Raw genomic sequence first — 25,324 nt, forward strand, 5'->3', positions numbered from 1 at the left:
ATTGTGACGCAAACGAGTTCTTGTGGAGGATATAAAAATATTCCAATGCCATAAGTAGAAACGTACAAAATATAGAACTAAAGAGATGTTATAGTAATTGGAGATATAAAGTCAGTTGTTATAGCTGACATCATTTCATTTCGTTTCCGGATATTTTTCGAATATTTCGCAATAACTGCCAAAGTCACTCTGACACTCGCATTCTCTGAAAGTATTATAAAAGAGCCGTAAAAAGGCTTCAGTTTGGAAGTGAAAGTTATTAAAATGTTCAATATTTTCATTTGAAAATTAAGAAAACAATAAATATCCATTGTTATTTTAAAAGAAAAAGGGAACGAGAACTTAGGAAAACACATGCCAGAAGTTTGATCAGAAGCCCTAAAAGGCTCATGGATCAGGTCTCTTAAAGGAAATACTGATAGTCCAGCTTAGTCCTATAAGGACTGGCTTGAAGGGGCGAAGCAAGAACTCTTTTCATCTTCCCCATTAGCTGTAGAGGACAGCGTAGGGATAAGGTGTTATTGAGCTATTAAAGCTCTGATCATGGCAGGAGGGTAACAGCAATAGCCGAGCCTCAGCTAGAACTTCGTTGGCTACAGCATTGCCATCCATTACCCTCCAAGGGTATTAATCACCGCATCTCACCTCAGTTTTTCTATATAGTCTCAGCTATAAAATAACGTTAAATATATATCGTAGCTATATTTTAAAATTATTACAATGAATACAAATTGCATTAATAATAGTGGAATATCTCCTTTATGAACATAAAAAGAGAAATAAATAAAATATCTTTATTCATAACACTACTTTCTTAATGAAAAAATAGCAACTTCATCTTTTCAACGATGCTTTTCCGTTCATTAATATGACCAACATCTTAATCGACTAACTTTTAGACATGTTTACTTAAACCACTCCGTTCTGTTGTCTACTTGCTGTCGTTATCACTAGACCTTAATGGCTATTGATTTCTTCTTACGTCACGTATCAAGAAAGCGGCCATCGGTGGCTATTTGGTTAATTCGAGATAAACATTTTCCACCTATCGGACACTTGTTAATCTTATGAATGTTTTCCGTAATTCTGCCTACAAACAAAACATAGCTAAGGAGATCTTATTACTTTCTGTTTATGCCCGATACCTCAAAATATGATTAATAAAAATAGTATTTAATTTAAAATTAAATAATTCATATATAATACAAAATAAAGTTATATTAACATAATATTTTTAATTTAAAACTTTAAAAATAGGGGTAAATTAAATTTTAAAACTAGTATTATAAGTAAACCTTTTTTTATAAAAAATAGAATTTTTATACTAAAGTTGTCTATGAAAATTGTAGTTATGGTTCATTTTAACGGGTGACCTGATTAACCAGTGCAATGTGTAGAAAAGAAATGGCGGTTGGAGTAAATAAAGCAACTATTTGACTCTCTAGATGATACGACGAATTTAATAGTTCCTCAAGAGCTCCCTTAGCAAGTTCATTAGTTTTAATAAATACTTCTAAATATATTCAGGTTTATTAACCAGCATGATTAAAATGCAAATCTTCAGAAATTTAGTCTCATGATTTTAAATGTTTTCTTCCGGAAGGGTTTGCAGATTTCATTTAAATACTCAACGATTTAATCAAAGGTGCATTATCCATTTTTTAAAACGAGAAAACTCTTCTCTCCCAATCGCTTGCAATAGCCAACTGTGGTGCTGTGGTTATCTCATCACTTAAAAATAATGCATGTTTTTTTAAAATAGCTTCCCGGTGTTTTCCAGTAGGATTTTAATAACAGTAACAAATACCACATGACTCCACAGTATTTTCTCTTACCGCCTCTCCTACTTATCCTCAATAGAAAGAAGAGCGTATTACTGCTGCTCATCTCGCTTCTTCCACTTTTCGATTTACTTTTCGACATTAATACCGAAGCAAACCTTTTAAATCACAATTTTCCGCATCGCCGATAAGATTTTTACTAGGAGATGGAGATGCTGCTATTTAGTTGCTAAGCAGAAAAGAAAATGATAATTTACATTTCGGATGACATCACACGAACCCATCGATGCATTTCGTTATATGAAGTAGTTTGTTTAAAATAGCGTAAGACCAAATACCGGTCTAGAAGATTCTTGCTGACTTTTATATTCTTCAAAGTGATCTAAACTACCCATTAAATTAACCCAGAGAGAGACAGAAAGCATAATTATGATTTAACGAGGGATTTATTTGGATGGCATGAAAGAAAGATGGGTGTAGAGTTTTGAAGCAGAAGCGTAAAGGAAGATTTTCAAGTTAAACCCCATAATTACACCGTTAACGGTGTAGTTGGTTACCAACGAAGGCTGGATCCTAGGAGAAAGGAAGGACGATGAACCGGAAGGCTTGTGATTTATCATCCAAATCCATCTTCCTCATTATTTTTGCGCACAATGCGATTACAATGGCAATAGATTTGTGAATAACGATAACATTAATAAGTGCTAGGAGTAGATAGAAAAAAAATTGAAAAAAACGTCAACTCAAGAATTCATAACAACTGCCTGACGAGATCCACTAATAGCGAAACAGTAGATTCGTTCCAATTCTCGTCGTTGATAAAAAATGTATTTTTTAACACCATTCATCTGTAGGTGTTTCAGAAAATCTTCGACGGAAAAGATGTTAATATGGAAGGTCTCTCCACATCATCCAATAACTGCAATTCGAGTGTCTTGAAGATAAAAATGCCAAACTTTGCAACACTTGATCGATAAGTGACTTTTGTCGTGTGACTAAAGAAAAACGCGAAACTGTAAAAGACGAGCAGTAAAAGTGCTTCCACGTTTAAGTACCCCCCTTGCGATAACGATCTTAGCACCATTACGGAACTTTTAAATGGGTTCAGCGAACGTTAAAATGCTGCCAACATTGTTTTAGTAAAGCTTCAGTTTCCATGGTGAATGGAAGGCGGAAGCTGGGTGACATGGTGACAGACGCCACGAATGCATCACAAAGAAATTAATTAGAACCAACCCTGAATGTTTCTGGAGAAGATGAGATTTACTTCCTTAAGAGGAGGAGTGTCATTAAAAGTTAGTCTCGTACTATGAACGGGGTCACGTCTGACAAAATGTCGTCATCGCTGTGTCTCCGTCCATGTTGGAATTGATCACAAGAGGTCCACGCACGTGATATGTCACACATTGCACCACATAGGCAGCCTTGATGAGAGGTCATTTTGTTGTCAAGACAGTTCAATGTGTGGCCGGCAAATCGAAGAAATTATTCTTACATAGGAGACTGGTTTTTGCGTTTATCACATAAATACTAAGTTTGTCCGCCTCAAATGGCGAAAGGGTTTTTCCTTCCGAACATTCGGTATTTTGTTGATGAATTATGCACATAACGATCGATGAAACAGAGTTTTAAACCTATTCCATTTTCTTTTATTAGATCTAGTTGTATGTGCTACTCCGATAATAATAATAATAAGGCTCTCTGTAGCCAGTTTATCTATTTTACTGAAGAACAAATTCAAGTTTTCTGGAGCAAAAGCCTTCTTGTATGCATATGAGAAGATCATTTTACGACCCTTCATTTGAAAAGTCATTATCACTGTTTCTTATACCATACACCGGATTCGAACTGCAACTTTCCAATCAATAGTTCGATGATGTTATTACTAGAGCACTTAATGAATCGTGCACTAATTGACTACAATACAACCTAAAATTCTTATAAGGACTGGCTTAAAGGGGCGAAGCAAGAATGCTTTTCATATTCCCCGTTATCTGTAGAGGACAGTGTAGGGATAAGGTGTTATTGAGCTATTAATTAAAGCTCTGATCATGGCAGGAGGGTAACAATAGCCGAGCCTCAGTTAGAACTTCATTGGCTACAGCATTGCTATCCATTACCCTCCAAGGGTATTGGATTGAAAATCAATCACCGCATCTCCATCTAAAATGTATTTTATAACTTACTTGTAATAATCTGATATGAAATAACTAAAGGTGTATGCCATATATTTCAAAATTTTATACAAATATTAAAGATTAACAAAATTTTAAGCTACATTAAATAAAGAATTATAGATTATAATTAAAATTTATAATTTTTATCTCCAAGAGAAAGTTCTAAAAAAGTATGCATAACGTCAATCTTTTCTCGCAGTCCAAACAAACAAACAAAATTTTAGATATAGACAACGCATGTGTCGGAATATAAGACGATATTTGAAGTTTAAAAAAAAAAATCGCTAAAACCAGGTTTATCTTATACTCATAGTATAAAATTCGATCCTTTTAATTTGGAAATGGGAAAATATTGTAGCGATCGTCTAGCTCCTGTAGTAATGTACTGTAGCGGTATTATGTTAGATGCACGTACTGTGTTCTACTAACCTTTTTGATACGTTAATGTATTGATATCATTAGCATATTAATATATTTTATATATAAATATTTGTATTTAATAAATACAAATACGCCAACGCACTAGGTAAGGAGAGAAGTATCCCAATCTTAACTTGTATTTATTCGCATGGATCCCTGTGTGCTCTTTTAATTTCGGCATAAACGCCCGAATTCTTTTATTTTTCTGAGAAAAGGTTTACTTGTCTGCGTCGAAGATAGACTAATTCTGGAATTAGCTAATAAAGATAACTAGAAAAAAACGAACTTATTGCTCATTCTTCTGTTGCTTTATGCCATTGAATATATAATTTAACAATTACTCAATACAAATAATTTAAAATATTACCATCGTCAGCTATGTGCCTTGCTAGTCATCCAATTCATCCAGCTGGTAGGTTATACTTCCGATATAATTAATGATGGTGTTAAATCTCAACGGATACTCGTATCATCAGTGCCTTTTATCTTCTTTGTTAATTTGAAGTTTCATGAGGGTTACAGGACATATTTCATGCCTCCATTCACTTCTTTGGTCCCAAGTCCATTGCCAGGCTGTACTGATATTTCCTCACTGCATCTAATTATTCGATCTAACGACTCAGTCGTATTATAAATCATTACTGCACACAGTTTACTCCCATCTTCTTATCTTCCTGTCATGGGCTATGATTACTCCGCTTATTACTCCCTTCTAAAGTGTTGGACAATACGTTTTTCCTTTCGCTAAGGCTACAGAGGTATTAAGAATGAAAAGGACATTATTGCCTGTAATAATGATTTATAACCTTAAGGACAAGTTAACATAAGTGAAAGTCTCATAGGATAGAATGCGTAATTTTCTCTTTAGGTTTACTAATGTGTGAAATATTAATGAACTGGTCGATTTAATATCAAGCAAACGACATCAAAAATTACTCATATTTCGATTTAGAAAAGAAAATATACTATATTAGTAAATCTTTGCTTATTGTTAATCTTTTCCTGTTAGATGGCGCTATATGCAAACTGTTACTATGGAAAGTTATATATAAATTGCTATATGGAAAGCAATGATGACAGCTCTGACGATTTAATTCTTATTTCCCGAATTATAAAATTTATACGCTGTCGCAGTTTTTGTTTTGATTAATAACCAGTTTTCATAAATAACATTATTTAAAATACATATTTTAAATAATGACCTTTTAAATAATAAAGACGTTTATAATTTAAAAAAAAAAACTCAACAATAGCTGAAAATTTAATAAACCCAAATAAAATTGATATATTAGTATTTATAATGAAGTGCAAGAAAGGCTTAAGTAACTTGAATGGCAGTGAGAACAAAAAAAAGCCCTTTTTAGGACTTCCAGGGTAACGAATGGCAATGTTGTAGCCAATGAAGTTCTAACTGAGGCTCGGCTATTGCTGTTACCCTCCTGCCATGATCAGAGCTTTAATAGCTCAATAACACCTTATCCCTACACTCTCCTCTACAGATAACGGGGAAGATGAAAAGCATTCTTTCTTCGCCCCTTAACCCAGCCCTTATAAGGCTTAAGTAACATTGAATATTAACGTGATGTGATTTTTTTATTTTGAACCCTTTTTTTTGGAAGTATTAACGACATCATGCTAACGTTTATGAATCTTAAGTACTTTAGAAAAAAATTGTAGCCCGAAATCTGAATGAGCGAAACATTCAAAATCTAATCTGATATATATTTCCAAATAAAGGCTAGTTTTCAGCCTACTGTGATGCAAATATCAAAACTAAAAAGTATAATTACAAAAACTGAAATCATAAACAGGTAGTTAATACAAGTTTTTATTTTCTTTATTCCAAAGAATTTTTCTCTCATCTTTGCTTCAAGAGACTTCCTTAATACGCTAGTGACATTTTTGTTGTTGTTAAGACGACTTTCATTCACACTGCTTCACATTTATTGTGTTGCCTATTCTTAACTGCGACCTTATCCTCAACAGACAAAGCAAATGCTATTTTTAGAGTTGACCTGATTTTGATGTCATAACTGGATATTTGAATGTTAGCCAATTATTTTAAAGAAACGAAAAATACTCAATAAGATTCAGGTCATGTTTCGGATAATAAAGGTTTATTTCTAGTCGAATAAATCATCTCTCCGGACAAATGACCACAAAAAGACAACGTCATTAGTTATAATGAGGTCACAGAGAATAAACGAGTTGAAGGGAGAGCCGAGCTGAGCATATATCTAAAAACGGAATTTTTAAGCATTATTAAAGGGAGCTTGAATGAAACGGTTATTTAAAGAAGCAGCTGAGGGTTTTAATTAATCATTAGACTCAAGGAAAAGACAACACCAACGGTTTTAGTTACAAAAAGGGAAAGACAAACCTTTTCTTTTTAATGTTAAATAAAAAAAGAAAATAAAAATATCGTAATGACTCCGACTGGATGCTATGGAAATACTTGCTTACTTCAAGTGTTGCCAGTTTTGAAGCTTTTATGTGGAACAGATTTTCCTTCGCTTACAATACACCGTCTACACTGATGACATTATGTGCTCTTGAAAGACCTATGAAAAGTAAAATATTGGCCAATTTCCACAGAAGCGAATTTCCATCAAAATATCCACCCCGTTAAAATGCTCTGTTATATGCATTTTAGGCCACTTGCAGTTGAAAGCAGGTCTCGTTCCTTTTTTCTCATCGATCCTGCATAACCCTTAATGGAATACTGATATTTCTGATATATTGTGGTATTCTTACTGCCTTCTCATAGCTTGTTTGCTTGGAATGGGATTCTTCTCTAACATAACAAACATGCTACGGCACCAAATGCTCTCCAATGAATAATCGTTCCTCTCTGGCGAGTTTTCTGATGAGTTGTCATAGCAACAGCCTTTCTTATCGCATAAAACACAGCTTGGATACAGAAGAAGCGCAGGAGGAGAGATTTTCTTGGTCGAAGTAAGGACCAGAGGCAAGTATTTGAAGCGACAGTGCGTAAGCGTTCTGGGGATGGACCCCCATGTTCGGAGCCTGTAAAAGGATTAAATGGTGTTCCGCCAGAACGAACCAATACATCCGCGGCTAGCAGGGAACAGAGAACTCTCGATAGCACTTGAATAGTGGCGTGCCGCCAGTCACCTTCTACAAGACTGTTGATAATTCAGGGAAGTCTTCAAGGATTTTCCTCCACTGCCACAAACCAAAATGCTTTTCTAGCAGTTGAGGTGCTGCTCGGCAAATTACGATCCACGAGGCAACCTAATTTATCTCCGCATAGAAAACTCAACGAAATCGCATTTAATTTCACAAATGACGACTGGAAATCAAATAATAATGGATCTCATTTGGAATAAGTCGAAATCAGGTTTTTCTGCTCGTCTTCTATTTAACTGCACCTTTATTAGGACGTCTGACGTAGTTCAGTCATGTGTTACTTCTAGAAAGATTTTTTTATGTGAGTAGAAGTTTCGGTATTTTTTTTCTAGAATAATTAAGTTATTCTATTCTTGGAGATTAGAAGGATTTCATTTCTAAAAATACTGTTTCTATTCGCTCGCAAAAAGACGAAAAAAAAACTGGTGTACACTTTATATTGAATACGCTCTCTTTACATTACTATCTTCTGTTACATAATACTCCATCGTATATCTTTTGATTGGAAAGATCAGGGATCAAACTACCTCTAAGATGCCGAAAATATTTATAAAAGATTTTTAACTTGACTAGTTTTATATTGTTTTATTGTAAATTTCACTAATAAACTCTTTTTAGTATACTCTGTTTACAAAAAAAATTCATTGATTAAAAATAAATAAATGATAAAAATGAAATAATAAAAGCTAGTAGCAGACGAAAATACAATGAGAGACTAGAGAAAAAAATCCACAAATTACCTTTTTTATCTTATGAGGAGAGAAAGAGTAAATAAATGAATGAAAATTAAATACCGAAATATCAGTCCCGTTATTTTTTAATTCACGTCGACTGAGTTTATAATTAAAACAGCACAAATTCTTGACTATTCAAGCACTGATTTACGAACTAGCCACATCCCAAAGAATTTTAGAAATGTATCGGTTTAATTTATTGTAAACATCACAATGGCACCTGACGTCTTTCCATTAGTCACGTGAGAGTGACGTCACTCACTGTCCACGAAGAAGGCGTTAGGAAAGATACCGTTCAATCAGTATCCACATATATTTTAAACAGTATCGGTCGCAAATGCATCTTTTAAATAATTATTTATTTAAAAGAAATAATTTGAAAGCCTGCTATTTAAGAGAAATAATTCCTTACTGTTGTTTCGCTTATGTTTTAACCAGTGGCGGCTCGTGGTTTGAAATCGTGGGGGTGCTGCAACTTTCGAAATATACATACACGTATACACTGTAAGTACAGTGTATACGTGTTTGGATAAAATATCAAAATATAATTCAAAATTATTTAAAAATAAAATCCATTCCTTTAATTGTAATTAAAGAAATGGATTTACAATTTTTGGACATTTCAATTAAATCCTTTCATTGTAATGTCCAAATATTTAAACAGACGGAGTAAACACGATAAGCACTACGAACACTCTACTACTGGCGAAAAACTGCATATAAACAACAGTGGAACTGCGCGACGGACAGTGCCCCATTACGCTAATAGCTCGCATCTCACTATGACGTGCATATGCTTGCGCGCGTAGCAACATGACACTGTGGTAAACACAGTGCTGCTAGCGTCCTCCAAAGTGCTACAAGATGGATTTTTATTATTTTTTATACGAAATAAGAGAATTGTTGATGATAAAATTAAATATTACAAGCAAATATAAATAAATGAATAAATACATTTATATATCGAGAAAAATTGGGGGTGCTGCAGTTCCGCAGTGTGCACGAGCCGCCCCTGGTTTTAACCAAATTGGGCTCTTGATTTTATTTACGAGTTTCTACAACGCCCTCTCTCGGAGGTTTTCGTCTTAACAATCTGTATTAATAAATTCGTCTGCTACCTATTTCGATGACACCTCGTGAAGGACAAGTAAGAGTTCAAAGTATAATTTACACGTGATTTAACAACTTCAAACATACATTGGCTTCGCTTTCTTACACAACAGGTTTGTTGACAACTCAATCCCCGACTGCCACTCATTGCAAGGACACCATCCAGCCTCAATTCAAATTTGCGAGCACACAAAATGTACACTTTCTGAATATATTCCCCGCGATGTGGCACTTGGTGCATTCGTCATCGCCGGCTTTTCAGATGAGCAGATAAAGGGGTTGGCTAAACGACACGGGTAACTGCAAGCCACAGTTTGATTCATATTTATCGATCGGAGCTGGTTTCCCCCTTTTCTCTTTGATGCAAGCCTGAAGCTAATTGCGGAAGTAACTGCCGCTAGGGAGGTGAGATGTTAGGATACCGAATTCCGTTCTTCTCTGATAGAAAAGGTTGTTATCAGAGATGGGCGGAAGTGGTGGGGATGTGAACTTCTGCGATATCAGCTGTGAATAGGTAAAATGGAAATGGAGGTACTGCATTGGGTTGATACGCGATTCGCAGTTCTATTTTGGGGAACAGAAAGGGAAATAGATAAATTGCCAGTCATCTATTTATTTCCCCTCTCAGCAATCTATGAATGATTGCCAACATTACTGAAAGATATTTCTCATCTCTCTCTCTCTCTCTCTCTCTCTCTCTCTCTCTCTCTCTCTCTCTCTCTCTCTCTCTCTCTCTCTCTCTCTCTCTCCACTCGCTCTCAGCCCAGTTCGAAGTAAGAATGAAAGTAGAATGGATCTTCAGTTGAACTAGGATGATTGATTATATACGAAAATAAAGTTTAATATAAAATATATATGCAGCAGATAAAGATTTATAGCAACAACTCCTCAGATAAATCATAACAATAAAATATCGTCAAATAATACTTTGGTTATCTGAAATGGAAAGATTGACCACCAGCGTGCGCTAGTTTCGACAATGTACAGTATATATTTCAATGCATTTGTACAGTAAGCTATGCTATTAATTTAAATATTCTGTTTGTTTTGTTTCTTATCCATACTGGAATCATTATTCGGAGATTCCATTCACTTCAACTTCATTAAAATATTCCCTCAATTAACCTGAATATTGTTCCGTATTGGTATAAAAAGTCCAAAATGTACCTTATCTGAACATTAAGTCTAACGTAAAACGTTTTTATCAAAATATTTATCTTGTTCGTTCACGCTGAATATTTCGTGTTGTTTCTATTGAATTTGCTGCCTAGCGGATTTACGTGTCCGGGCTTTACCACGACAGTCCATGAGTGCGATGGAGACAAAACTACTAACATTTCGATGCTGCTTAACATACACCTGTCCTTGAAAACTTGTTCTGAGTGAGTGAATGTGTGTTTACACACCGCAGGTACAGTTATTAGCACCATGGCTACAGGCTCATTCTTGTAATATCCAACTACGACAACAACGTTTTCAATACATTCTTACTAAGCCTCGCATCCCATGCGTTTTGGCTTCAAGGAAAGATGTTACCAGTCAATATAATAATAACGGTTTAATCAATGCATGATCAAACCATAATAATAAGCCTTTCACATCTGACAGAAGCACGAAATTTGTTTAATTCACACACATACATACTAATTAATGTTATCTGATATTTTCTCTTCTATCCAGTTGGCTGCAGGACATTTTCAGTTCCTTTATTGAATTGTCAGTGATGTTTGTCTCTCATCTTGGGTCAGAGGTTCAGATGGGATCTGCCGCTTCGTAGAAAGGGAGTTTTGAATTCCAATATACAGTCATACGAGTTGGTTGATTCTTTGGAATCACGACTAAAGCAACCAAGATTATGAATGCGATATATACCTGCTAATTAAGTGCGTTCTTTTAGAGGTTTGTCCATTTGAAAGATGAAAAAATCGGAGTTTATACGAGGAACATCCTTGTCACCACCGTATAAGACAGGGCCGTGATGGTAATTTCAATGAGATCAGTAATGATCGATGTAGATAATATCAGATTAACAATACCAGCGAATTAAAAGGAAATTATGAATATATTCTTGATAGAAAAGAGTAATAATGATTTGGAGCTAAAGATTTCATCACAGATAAAGTATGTGATTCTTTGTCTCTAGTTCTTTTACAATAGAAAAATAAATGCAATTCAGAGAGTTACAGAACGTACAAATAACGAAAAGCACATTGAAAGGAAACTGTTCTATTAAGAATTCAAAGGACGAACTATGTTAAGGCCGAAATTCAGTGCAGGGAACACGAATGGCCAAACTTAAAACCGCGCGAATCTAATACTCAAGAAGAATAATTCATAAGTTCTAATGAAAGTCAGGACGACGTCAACTAAGAAAAAAATACGAAGGCATAAAGTGAGATTGTCGTACCTGACCTTTAATAACCTGCAAAATTTGAGGCGTCGAATAATTTCCAAGTCACGTTAAAAGGGTGTATTAAGTGAACACGTTTGTTTTCGGGGGGAAAACAAGAATGATGCCAAGACGGTGGTAGTTTGTTAGCTAAGATGTACCACGACAGCTGTGCTCCTGACCTTGTGGGAGAGGTCACACGCGACTCACTACGGTTATCCAAGGCTGGTAAAACTAATTCCTCATTAAATATTGTTTGGCCATTAAGGCAATAGAAAACGAATGTCCTGATGATGATAACGACGGCCAGTCACGAAACAACCGCATTTCTTATCTTTTTCAAGTGTTTACCAACATGACTTTGATGGATAATTCAAAGGATCTTCCACCGCAAACCAAGAATTCGATTGATTACTTGACAAGCTGCAATTATTTTGTTATTTAGTGCAGCACGCACCGCGGACATAACTGAAGACCAAATATTCTTTAAAAATAACGATTCACATAGTTTCTGTTTCTTAAAAATGTAATTTTTTATATTAAATATTTTAAAAGAAGTCGTTTTCTCGATGTACTTCAAATAAATGAGGAGGAAATGGTGGTAGATCACTATTTGAAAGGAGTCATATACGTTGATGGCCGTTAAAACTGTGTAAGCTGTTTTCGATTGCATTCATATTGGCATTAGCTGGTGATCTTCCCTGATCACAACTTGATATAAAATTACCATAAATTGTAACGCATGGGTAAATTTGACATTAAAACACAATCAGGAGCATCTGTACCTTCTGCAACATTCAATTTAATTAATTGTAAGTTTGAAGTCAAACTTCCTGTTTGTATCTTTCAAACCTGTCAACATATGAAGCTATTTCTACAGTTGCTGTCAGAATGTCTTGGCAGATATTTTGAGCGATGAACAATAACTACAATGACTCGGAATTCTGACGCAGGAAGTGTAAGGTGTATCTTTTGTTTGGGTCAGAAAATTATGTTTTGTGAAACCGAAAGAAGAAAAGATAAATGACTTTCGTGGGCGATATCTATCATAAGGCTTTCTGGGACATCTAAACCGACCGTAGTACAAATACTGAGGAAGCAAAGGTGAAAGAAAAATAAATAAATGAGACATAACAATATGGTGACTTTCTTTACAATGAATAATGGCGCTTAGATAACTTAGTGAGCAAAAGAAAATGTTGAAAATATATGATTTGGAAAAAGGAAGAGCATTGTGTGAAAAACCTCGCTATTAATACCAGTGGAAAGAATTGGAGTTTGGGAGGAAGGACGGATTGAAATCTCTCATCTCTTTTCGCCCTGTTCCACGTACGTCATATTATAAACCGTTTCAAGATGGAAAGACGCAGTCGTAAGATGCACATCAATCTCATTCCACTCCTTACAGATTACGATAAAAACAACAAATCTGGAATCACTGAGGTTGACTATATCGAAGCTTTTCCATTATGTATCTTGAACTGTATCCATGTGACTTTTCACCAGACTTCTCGTGACGAAAGATGATAATCGTAAGTTTTCTTTGTTGAACATGCATACATTATCGTTATAGATTAGTGCTAGAACTAATGAAGAAAGCTCCTAAACAATTCTAGGGGATCTATAGCGTTTGATACTAGAACTATGCAAACTCGGATTTTTTCTTTGCTGTACGGTATCGTTCTTAGCTGTCTCCTTTACTATATTTTTATTTAATATTTATGTGCTACAGCTGGGTCGTGATGTTGTACTTTGCAGCAATTCAAGAAAGCCTCTTCGATAGAATTCTTTTGAATTTCCGACATTGTATCTAGTGTCTTACTTTTCTGTTAAGCTTCCGTGAATTGCATAAAGCAAGACATCTTTGGAGTTGTAGGGTATCTGATGATTCAATTTGCCGATCTCTTTATTTCCTTCGTAGCCAGTCTCTTGAGAGATTTCAGACTTAGCCACTTTGATCGTTTCTCTTAAAGTAGCCAAACCTTGATTACTTCTGTCTTTAGTTACCCTAGAGCTATTATATCCTTTCTCTTCTGATCAAAGAACAAACTGCTATTCGTTGCTTTAAAAATCTGGTTGATATCTTAACTATAATACATTTTTATTCACAAAAGGACTGGAAATGTGTTCTCAAACATCGCTTAAAAATAAAGTTTCTTACTTGCCCACCCTAATTAGTACGAAATTGCAAAATTTAAAATGACAAACTATAATGGGATGTGAGAAGGTAAGCTCGAGCATCCAAAGTCTTTCTTGCGAATTAGGAACTATAAAATCGATCGAGGAAATTTGTTGGTTTTAGAAAACCAAATAGTCTTATGTCAACCAGGATAGTGTTTGTTGCAAATATCTACAAGCTATATGCTACCGCATCAATAGCAAGTCCCTAAAAGCCAGAGGTTTTGTGTCTCGAGCCACCATTACCAATCTGAAAATCTTGATTGGTAATGGACACATTTTGATTTTATTTATCTACATCGGAAGAAGACAGCACAGAATCACAAGCACATAACTATTAAAGAAATTTCTTAACTGTCTAATCAAATCCAACCGTCTCTTTCTTTCTTTCTTTTCTTTGTACAGACAATGCGGATCATATTGATATTTGCTAGGACTAAAAGTGGGAAATGATAGAATTTGTACCACCACACACCCACTCTGCAACATGCCGGGAATGAATTGCACATATTACTTAAATTTCCATATGAAATGCCTATGATATATTCGTTTCTAAGAAATTTAACATCCTGTGTATACCGTGGATGCAATTAAAGTGCGGAGAAGAAGGAACTAACTGTGTAATCTCCACCGGTACTCCGTAAACCGGTATAACTCCTTTTCATTCGCCAAAGGCAGTCAATCGCCGCCTCCCTGGTCGAGTGTGAGTACAGCTTCCAGACTAGATATGTACTCGTATCTGTTCTGTAAATTCTACAGGCAACGTATCTCTTCATATGACCCATTTCATCCATCCATTTGCGTGGTTCCACTTGTTGATCTAAATGGTAATCTAATGGAAAAATCTTTTCAAGAACTGTGGTATAGAGAAGAGAATCCCAACGATAAGAGGTGATTCCCCCCCCCCCCCCCACACACACACAATAACATTTACAAGAGATTTGGCTATTTCCAGAGAACTCCCTGACCATGGCAATGCTAAATTCCTTTTTCCTGAATAAAAGAAAGGATAAAAACGAAACACGGTAAAGTAATCACGCGTTATCCAGAATAAAAAGAATTCGTGAGACAAAGCTGCTCCAAAAAAGAATTCTAGAGCGAAAACGGATCACCGCCAGTAGAGCGAAGGCAGCTGTGAAGCTGCAGATAAAATCCCACAGCGAGAAAACACTGTGTGCTGAAGAAATCTAACAGTGAAACTATAGGTAATCATCCCGTAGTGAGAGATCCTACTACTAACAACATGACACCCGCTACTAAATTTGCCGGTGAAAATCCCGTAGTGTACTGCCATCTTCAATTATTCGGTGAACAGTTGAGGTGCAAAAGAGAGAAAGTCGCCAACTGCAAAAAGCGTTTTGTGGTCTTTTAGTATGAGAATTTAGTAAGACAAAATGTCCCAAAATAACGGTACAGAAGACACTGAATTGATTGAATGAAGGGAAACAAAAAGACTTCACAAGTGCTTTCAGGGTAAGATCAGAATCTTTAGGATGCTACCTATAAGAATATCCCAAATACAGCAGAGTATAAATTCTCAAAAAATTAAAGAAAGAAAGACTCCCTACTATTAATCAGAAATCACTAGGGATTGATATTTATTAGTATTCAATGACATAATCGAGTGTAGTTTTTTAAAGTATTCAAAACAAATAGTTTTTTATTTTTTCGTAACTAAAGGGAAAGATTATATTTAAGTATAGATAATGCCATTTAAAGCATTTACATACCAGGAGCTTTACTAAAAGACATCTGAGAGAGATTGAAAACAAAGCAAAACATGGTAAGGTAGATTAGGAAGCAAACCAATATGTAACCAGGGGCGGCTCATGCGGCCCAATTTTTCTCGATATATAAATATATTTATTAATTTATTTATATTTGCTTGTAATATTTAATTTTATCATCAACAATCCTATACAATTCTCTTATTTTGTATAAAAAATAATAAAAAAACATCTTGTAGCACTTTGGAGAACGCTAGCAGCACTGTGTTTACCACAGTGTCATGTTGCTACGCGGGCAAGCATATGCACATCATAGTGAGATGCGAGCTATTAGCGTAATGGGGCAATGTCCGTCGCTCAGTTCCACTGTTGTTTATATGCAGTTTGCGCCAGTAGTAGTGTTCGTAGCGCTTATCGTGTTTACTCCGTCTCTTTAAATATTAGAACATTACAATTAAAGACATAACATTTGTTATAGTAATTTTTAAGTAATTTTGAATTATACCAAACTGTATAATTTTATCGATAATAAACAATATTTTTTCATGTTTAATTTTTTTCTTTAATTTTTACCACAATTTTGATATTTTATCCAAACACGTATACACTGTACTTACAGCGTGTATGTATATTTCGAAAGTTGCAGCACCTCCACGATTTTAAGCCACGAGCCGTCACTGATTGGAACAATGATAAAAGGCAATACATGGCGCTTAATTGACATGTGATGAGAAAATCTGATAATATATGGACAAAGAGAATACCAGACCTAGACATCGAAGACCAAGTAGGCCAGCATAAAGATGGGTTGATGAGGTAAAAAGTATTACGAACATTTATGGAGTACCGATACACAAGCTCTGTTGCTTTAATTATTATAACGCAATTGTCTATAAAGTCAACCAAACATATCAACAAAAATTGTTACTGTGGCCAAAGTATACGGAGGCTATTTTCTGTGCACCTCTACAAAAGGAACAATTTTTCGTAACAACTGAAGACGTCTAACTAAAAGATTTTTTTTTTTCTTCCGGGACATTAAGAAATTCTCTAAACTAGTTTCTACCGCTGTACAGTATTTTGTCCACTTTATTCTCGAGTTAGCGCACTTCAAAAGCCATCACCTCCTGAGATGTAATGAAAAGAGCGTCATCATGGCCAAACCACTTATACGATATCTTTGTAGAAGCTCAACAACAGTGAGTGACAGATCTCTTAGCTGTGTGACGTACTTCCATTTCCCACAGCAGACGGGAATGAGCTATTGTAGAAACCAGTCTCGCTTCTATCAGTTGCGTTATACTAACATATAGAGTAGATCAAAGGTCAGTTTGAAGTAAATCAGTCAAAATAATCAATGTTTCTAAAAAAAATTCATTTATAAAAAAATAATCTATATTTAAAATTTTGATTTATAAAATTCAAATTTCATAAATTAATTTCTGTTTTTAATTGTAAACTCATTTAAAACGCTGTTTTTTAAAGACACCTTGAAATATTATTGATATATTATATATACATTGGAAAATTGTGATTAACGGATATCTAAAAGTCCTTTTTAGGACTTCCAGGGTAACAAATGGCAATGCCGTAGCCAATGAAGTTTTAACTGAGGCTCGGCTATTGCCGTTACCCAGCCATGACTAGAGCTCTTTAGCTCAATAACATCTCACCCACACAGATTTTCTTCATTCAGATGACGGGATAAAGAGTCAAGGACTCAGTCCATCGCCCAGTTCTTTTAAGAACTGAGTTTTAGGGAGGATTAATGAAAATCCATACCCTTGGAGGGTAATGTATAGCAATCTGTAGCCAATGAAGTTCTAACTGAGGCTCGGCTATTGCTGTTACCCTCCTGCCATGATCAGAGCTTTAATAGCTCAATAACACCTTATCCCTACACTGTCCTCTACAGATAACGGGGAAGATGAAAAGCATTCTTGCTTCGCCCCTTCAAACCAGTCCTTATAAGGACTAACTGAGTTCTAGGTTATGGAAAGAGCCGGAGGAAAAGTCCTTTTTAGCACTCCCAGGGTAACAAATGGCAATGCTGTAGCCAATGAAGTTTTAACTGAGGCTCGGCTATTGCCGTTACCCAGCCATGACTAGAGCGTTTAGCTCAATAACACCCCATCTCATCCACACAGATTTTCTTCGTTCAGATGACGGGATAAAGAGTCAAGGACTCAGTCCATCTTCCAGCTCTTTTAAGAACTATGATTATGAAATGAAAGCTAAGGGAGAAGATAAACAGGAGTATAATCTAATTGTGATGCAATATTCATTACTCCAACTAGCTTTGTCTTCATTGAGAGTACTTCTTATCTTCATTGAGAGTTCTTCATAGAAAGGAAAAAGCAATACACTACAATTAACTGCTAACAAAAGTAACTTCGGATCTAACAGTACTATTAAGGGTGTGATCATGATGGTGGTTTCTCATTCTCCACAGTTGCATAGCAGTGGAGCTAACATGCTCTTCCATACAAAATTCCATATATGTTTTTTTCCGTTTGCCCGTAATATAGGCCACTACAATCGCACCAAAGGCAGTACATATTTGAGTAATCAAAGTAGCTTTGTTTTTGGTTTTATTGGAGGAAGCAAGGAAAGTACTTTGGTTAGAGGAGTAAATGAGCTTAGGATTTTATGTTTCTTTCGATTCCAAAAGTATTCCAAATCGAACTACAAGCGATCCACTATCCTTGAAATAATTACTATATTATAGTATATTTCTAAAAGCGAAATGCTATCATCAAGAGTTATTATAGTATCATATATGAGATATTGTGTTTCGTATTCATAGAGTAATTATTACATTATACAATAATATTATACATAATATATACAAATGTTTCGTGGCCATCATTATTATATTACATGGGGGATGCCATTATGCGATCTACTGAAGTTGGAGAAAAATTGAGAACTAAGTTTGGTTAGCTACTCTTTCTATTCTATACAAACAAGAAAAAGAAACTACTCAAATCCTTAAATTCTATCAAAGAATAAGTTTGACTCTTCTCTGGTAGAATGTTTTGAAAAGAGTTCTGTGAAGATTTTTTTTTTCAAAAATAAAAAAAAAATAAAAAATCCTCGCCCAAAGAAATGCAACAAGGTGTTACGTTTTTCTTTTCTTTTTCTTAAGACGAACTCACCCTTTACGTTTCATATACCAAGATTTTCATCTAAGAAAAGGCAAAACTTCCACGTTCAATCACCGTTCCAGACTTTCATTTATGTTTGCAATAATAAAAAAAAATCACCTTTTCCTTATCTAATCTTTTCTCATGTCAAATGTCTCCATGTCGACTATCCAAAGAATTTTTTTCCTTTATCATAAAGACACATTAAAAGATTTTTTTTTTCTGAAACCGGAAGGGATGGCTGATGGGAAGCGAGTGATGAATGAGGAAGTGATTGTCTTAGATGCGAACAACTAGAGAAGAGGTTTGTAAGAACCTTTTTTTTTTTTTTTTTTACTGCAGTCTGTTTAAGTTCTCGCAGACAACTCTTGCAACTTCGGAGGGTGTTCAATCCATTTTTTTTATATCAAAGTGACATTTTTTTAATATTGTGGATTTTAAACGTGCCTCAAATCTCTTTGGCAGCTTTCAATGTTTTATATTCGCCATTGAAAGCATCTAAACAAAGGTGAATTTGAATTTCTTTCACAATAAGTTACACCTTTTACTCTTTTCTCGGTAATAAAACTTGAATTTCTATATGGCATTGACTGTTTTCATGAATAGAAATGTAATATATCAGAAACAGGAATTATTCAAAATAATTTCCATTTTAACTGTCTTTTCTTATAAATTAATTCACTTTATTTAATCAGATCAATACATTTTCTTATAATTTACAGTTATAGAACATTCAGCAAATATCATCATTCTTGAAGATAATGGTTATAGAGTTTTTTTAATTCATATAAAATATAAACTTTCAATACTAAATTATGAAAATCATAAAACTTGTATTTTCATGAATATTTGAAAAATTAAAAGTCATTGAATTTTATAATCTTGAAAACAACAAAAATAAAAATATTTAGTTTTAAAAATTAAAGATATTTAAAATATTTAATGAAAATTTTTAAAAATCTTGATATTAAAAAAATATATATATATTTTTATAGAAGTGATAATACACCAAAAATTTTAAACGATGAATAATATATTATTGAAATATTGTAAAAATATCGTACGTTTGCGGTGGGAGGAGAGAATGGAATCAATCGACCGTCAAATGCGGTGATTGATTCACTCAATCGAATGCCTTTGGAAGGTAATGGATGGCAATCTGTAGCCAATGAAGTTCTAACTGAGGCTCGGCTGTTACCCTCCTGCCATGATCAACGCTTTAATTTAATAGCTCAATCGTACGTTTGCCAAAAAAAAGTCCTTTTTAGGACTTCCAGGGTAACAAATGGCAATGCTGTAGCCAATGAAGTTTTAACTGAGGCTCGGCTATTGCCGTTACCCAGCCATGACTAGAGCCTCTTAGCTCGATAACACTCCATCCACACAGATTCACTTCATTCAGATGACGGGATAAAGAGTCAAGGACTCAGTCCATCGCCCAGTTCTTATAAGAAATCGTACGTTTGCCTACAAAAATATTATAGCTAAATGTTTGTACGGATGGTAATCATAATAATTTAAAAATAGCAAAACTATAAAGAATATACAAAAATTAGGTTTACAGTCGGCCTCCCTTATCCGCGGGTTTGGTTCCATCGTCTTACGCGGATAGTAGCGAACCCTATATATACTATGTTTTTTCCTATACATAAATACCTATGACAAAGTTTAATTTATAAATTACGCACAGTAAGCGATTAACAACAATAACTAATAATAAAACAGAACCATTATAACAACATACTGTAATAAAGTTATCTGTATGTGAATGGAATCTTAGCAACCTCAGATGTGTGTAGCATTCTCCACCTTTGCAACGAGTTGTCCTGGTGTTGGACAATCTCTGCGATCAGCCGAACTGTCTATTACTAAAAGAAAGAGCCATACGGCTTCATATTGGCGATGTAAAATTACATAAGCAAAGTGGAGATCCAACATTATTTCAAAGCCGAATGTTTGTAGAGACTATGAAAGTTTCGTAAGTTGACCTTTCGTATGTTAATATCTTCGGACCGGGATTGACCGCGGATACAGGGTTCACTTTAAATAATATCAGCTAAATAATCCTTTGAATATAATTAGCAATTATATATATATATATATATATATATATATATATATATATATATATATATATATATATATATATATCATTCATTTCGTAGTTCTTATAATGATAAAATGAAAAAGTATTTTTTAAAATAATTTACTATCAGTTGAGCCACTTCATGCGTGGTTATTGTTGCCATTCCGATTGGGTAATACCCTTCTTGGTTGACAATAATAGTCAGATGTTTTCCTTTATGCACCTTTTTACTCATTTGTAATTCCAAGAAATGTCAATCCTTTTGACTCAAATCAATACTCCATCGTAGCTTTTGCAAATGCCCAATTCTTGCCAGGTCACTGAATATTAAAAGACTCAACAAAGGATTCGACAAGTTTCCAATAGCGGAAGTTTCTAAAATGCATTATTAGCAATTTTGGATTATAATGCCAAAGACGGATATTGCTTAAATTTAATGCATTCTTCTCTCTTATTCATAAGACATGTGATATTGCACCATCAACAATGAATAAAGATGTACAAATATACTAAATATCCATTATTATTTCCATGACTTGTGTTCCTGTGGATTCATTAATTTTTTTAGAATCATTTGGATCAATGATTTCGCAGATGTTAATGAGGCATAAGATTTTCTATCTATAGGCTCTTAAATTCCATTAAACCAGGTTGATTGCAAACTAAATTCATGGTTAACTAGTCAAATGAATGGATCAGCGGTAAATTCCTCAGAAAACTGTGCTAAGACTTATTCTTCCACGAAAAGCTACTGGCACTGTTTCCCCTAGCAACGCATCAGCCTTTGCTCCTCAGGCATCTCTTGAACGAACCCAAACTTGAAAGACAATCTGTCTTTAACTTTCTCAAACTCCTGCATCATCACAGTAGATAAATATTTATTTGATCCCCATTAACCAAATAATTCAAAAGGTGTCATCGAAATCTAAGTTGTGTTCACTGACTTCGTGGAACTCGAAGAAAGTAAAAAAAAATCAGGTTGATTGCAAATACATTTAATTCAAAGGTTACATGGAAGATTTAAATTTTCGTTAACTATTCATTAACTTCGACTTAGAAGTTAATGGATAATTAAATAGAAACAGTGAATCTGAAAGATAAACTAATTTATCGAAACAGTCAAATGAAATTAAAACGAAACGGTTTCAAAATTCTGAAATGAATCAAAATCGCAACGAAATAAAAATAAGGCATTAAATTAAATCCCCAGCTCTTCAATCTTGTAGATAGGCTGGCATAGTTATAGTTGCTCGGAATGCCATTTAAACTGACTTTGTTTCTTTCGTTTTGTTAGCGAGATGACTTATATTTTCTCTTTTTGCTTTGTCGCAGGTGTTTCTGAAGGCAATAGCTGACGAATCGGATCTTTGTTGCTACCATTTTCTTGGCGAGTTTTTGCATACTTGTTTACGTAGCTCATAAATTGAGAAGACAGTAGATAATATACACGTCAAGCAAGAAATAGCGCTACATATCTGTTGCTGGTTTCTTTACGATCAAAGCACCTTAGAGGTATTTTCTTAAATGTCGCCATATTTCAAACGTTTAGTCGGGTTATTTTCTCTCAGAGTACTGCGAAGAATGATGGAAGAAATATATCACTGACCACAAAATAGAGAAAAAAAAGGATGTTGAGAAGAACCATCTTGTTTTTCGTGAACACGAAGATGAATAACTTTGAATAAAAGTTCTCCGTGGTTTAAATAAAATAGGAAAGGAGTAACTCAAAAATGTTGCTGAATATTCTATTAGTTTATTTACAAAAATGTTTGTACCCTCCGAATAATGGAATCTAAAGGCAATCTCTCTCTCTTGTGTCTTTTTGCGTTCCATAATATGATTATCGTCTCATCAGGATAAAAATATAACGAATATAACTTTAACTAGAAATGTGGGTCCCTTTTACGCCCACATGCAATCCATTTTTTTTTCTTAGTCATTTACAACCGTGTGAAAGGAAACTTGGTAATCAAACAGGAATATTTAACCGTCTTCAGGGAAACACCAGGGATGATGTTCTCATTGGCTACGTAAAAATTGTAATTTACTTATAATAACCAGCCCGAAAGAAACTAGAAACATAACACTTAGTTTTTAATCGGGTTGAATTATTATTTATTGAATTATTCCCAATATCTATCTATTATATGAGGCAGTGTCTGCAAGTACAATCAAAACACGAAGTTCATAATTGGAGTTGGGGGTTAAGTTGTAATCAGGTTCGAAACAATTAATGTTGCGAGGCTCATATTCATCATCATCATCATCATGCCTGTCAAGGATTTAGGCCTACAGTAACCTGTTTCGACCTTAGAAGTCATCGTTGAATCATTTAAGAGGACGTCCTGGTTTTCTTTTTCTTAATGGTTTGCAATTTAAGTCTTGTTTTGGTAATCTTTCTGTTTTCATTCTTTGAACGTGTTCCATCCATTTATGTTTATATTTTTTAATTTTTTCTATTACTGATTCTTGGTTTAATTCTTTCATAATTTCTTCGTTTCTTTTGTGATCAAATAGAGTATTATTTGCAATTTTTCTCATAAACTTCATTTCTGCTGTTGTTAATCTTTGTTTGTCTTTTTGTTTTATTGTCCAGATTTCGCTTCCATACAACAGAAGTGGTAGGGCTAATGCATTGTATACTTTTTAGCCTTGTTCGTTTTTGAACTAGGTTAGGTTTAAACATAGAGTTAATTACACCTGTAATTTTTAAATAATTTGCAATTTTTAGGTTTATATCATTTTCATATGTGATCATACAAACTAGGTAGTTAAATGAATTAACCTGTTCTATTCGTAAAATCTTCTTTTGTATTACTATTTTAGTTCTTATTGGATCTTGTCCTTTAAAGGCCATAGTTTTTGATTTTTCTGTTTATATTATCATTCCATAATCTTTGGAGATCTCATTTAAATTTAAAATACCTTTCTGTAAGTTATCTTCAGAATTTGTAATTATTATTCGGTCATCGGCAAAAAGGAGAGTGTTTAAGTTCACAGTAGGAGAAAGTTTAATACCTTGAGGGAAATTTTTATTCCATTTTATTATTATTTCATTTAGATAATTATTAAAAAGAGTTGCTGAAAGGGACATTCCTCTCGGACTCCTTGGTTTATCTCTCTCTCGTATATGATAGCCCATAATTTAATCTTATTTGTATTTTATTTTCATATATATACTTATGACAGGCTTATATGTCTGTTAACTGTGTGTTGTTCTATGAGTGGTTTTCTATTTTCGAGGGGGGGGGTTGATTAACAGGATTCGAACCCAGGTCTTTCCAATTGAGGGGGAAATGATTAATGTTCTTTTCGACTGCTCTAGAAGCAGTTCTGTTTGAGACTTTCAGTTCGTGTACTATCAAAATGCAAGAATACTGCATATTGTTTAGCCATGGAGTGCTTTAACCATCTTTTATAAACCTCCATCGCTAGTCTGATTCCGAATGTTTTATTTTTTCAAATAATGTCTCAATATACACTTACGAGGTGATTATTAAATGACAAAATATTCCGAATAGCAGTTATTCCTAATTCAAAAAATTACACACTGTGTACTTTCTGAGTATAATTTTGTATACTGAATATATAGCTCTAAATTTATATATTTTATAAATTTAGTACGTGGAAACGTAATAATTGTAATTGACTTATAGCTAAGTGAATTTTCCAGATTCACTTTTCTTTCTTTAAGCTATTTCATTTTATTATTTTTCATAAATTTATTTCCAAGACGAAACTTAGAAAAAATATTAACTTCTGTTCAATGAAATTTTCATTTCGTAATAATTCTACTTAACAGAATTCAAATCTCGCTCGTTTTAGGCACCCAAGTAAATTGACTTTCTTTTGAATGTACTTAGAAATCGTGAAATCTCGTTAATCTTTCTTGCTCTCTCAAATTTTTCGTTTTGTCGTCGATCTTCCTTGATTCTTAATGAAATGCGTTGTGCTTAAACCAGGGGAACTCCACACTTGTGGCCTTCTGCCGTCAACCTCGTCGCTAAAACATTTCATCCGGTATAAAGACCCGCAGGCAGTCAAAGGCAAGTTCGCAAGCACACGTGAGTCTAAAGAAGGGATTATATGAACGAAGTTTTCCCTTCGCGAGATACAGAAAATGTAAAGGTTTAGTGACATTTGTAAACTCGAATTCCTCCGATTCCACTTAAGTTATTTTTTATTTTTATTCCTTTGGATTAATATGGAGTGTGGAAGCAGATTGTTCCGTTAGGACTTAAATTTTCTTAAACTATAAAAGACAGAAAGTAATTTAAGTGAATAGTTATTGAATTTCTAAGGTGTGTTTTTGAAACACACCATGGAAAGGCGCCATCCTACTATCGATTATCATCTCAATTTAAAACAATATTAGCTTTCTCTTTGGAGAAAAAAACGACTTAATTGAATGAGTGGGTAAAAAATC

General features: G+C 34.3%; 1 protein-coding gene across 1 annotated transcript in view; it reads left to right on the forward strand.

Moving 5' to 3' along the window:
• Window positions 1-25,324, forward strand: part of inaE (inactivation no afterpotential E) — a 317,391-nt gene that overhangs the window by 42,555 nt on the left and 249,512 nt on the right. Inside the window, exon 3 of the mRNA XM_090413252.1 lies at window positions 16,944-16,980. Within this exon, the coding sequence (XP_090269378.1) occupies window positions 16,944-16,980 (37 nt within the window). The remainder of the gene's footprint in view (window positions 1-16,943; window positions 16,981-25,324) is intronic.

The sequence above is a fragment of the Typopeltis vanoorti genome, chromosome 23, assembly GCF_054136105.1.
Source record: "Typopeltis vanoorti isolate ZY-2024b chromosome 23, IOZ_Tvanoo_1.0, whole genome shotgun sequence".
Taxonomy (NCBI): domain Eukaryota; kingdom Metazoa; phylum Arthropoda; class Arachnida; order Uropygi; family Thelyphonidae; genus Typopeltis; species Typopeltis vanoorti.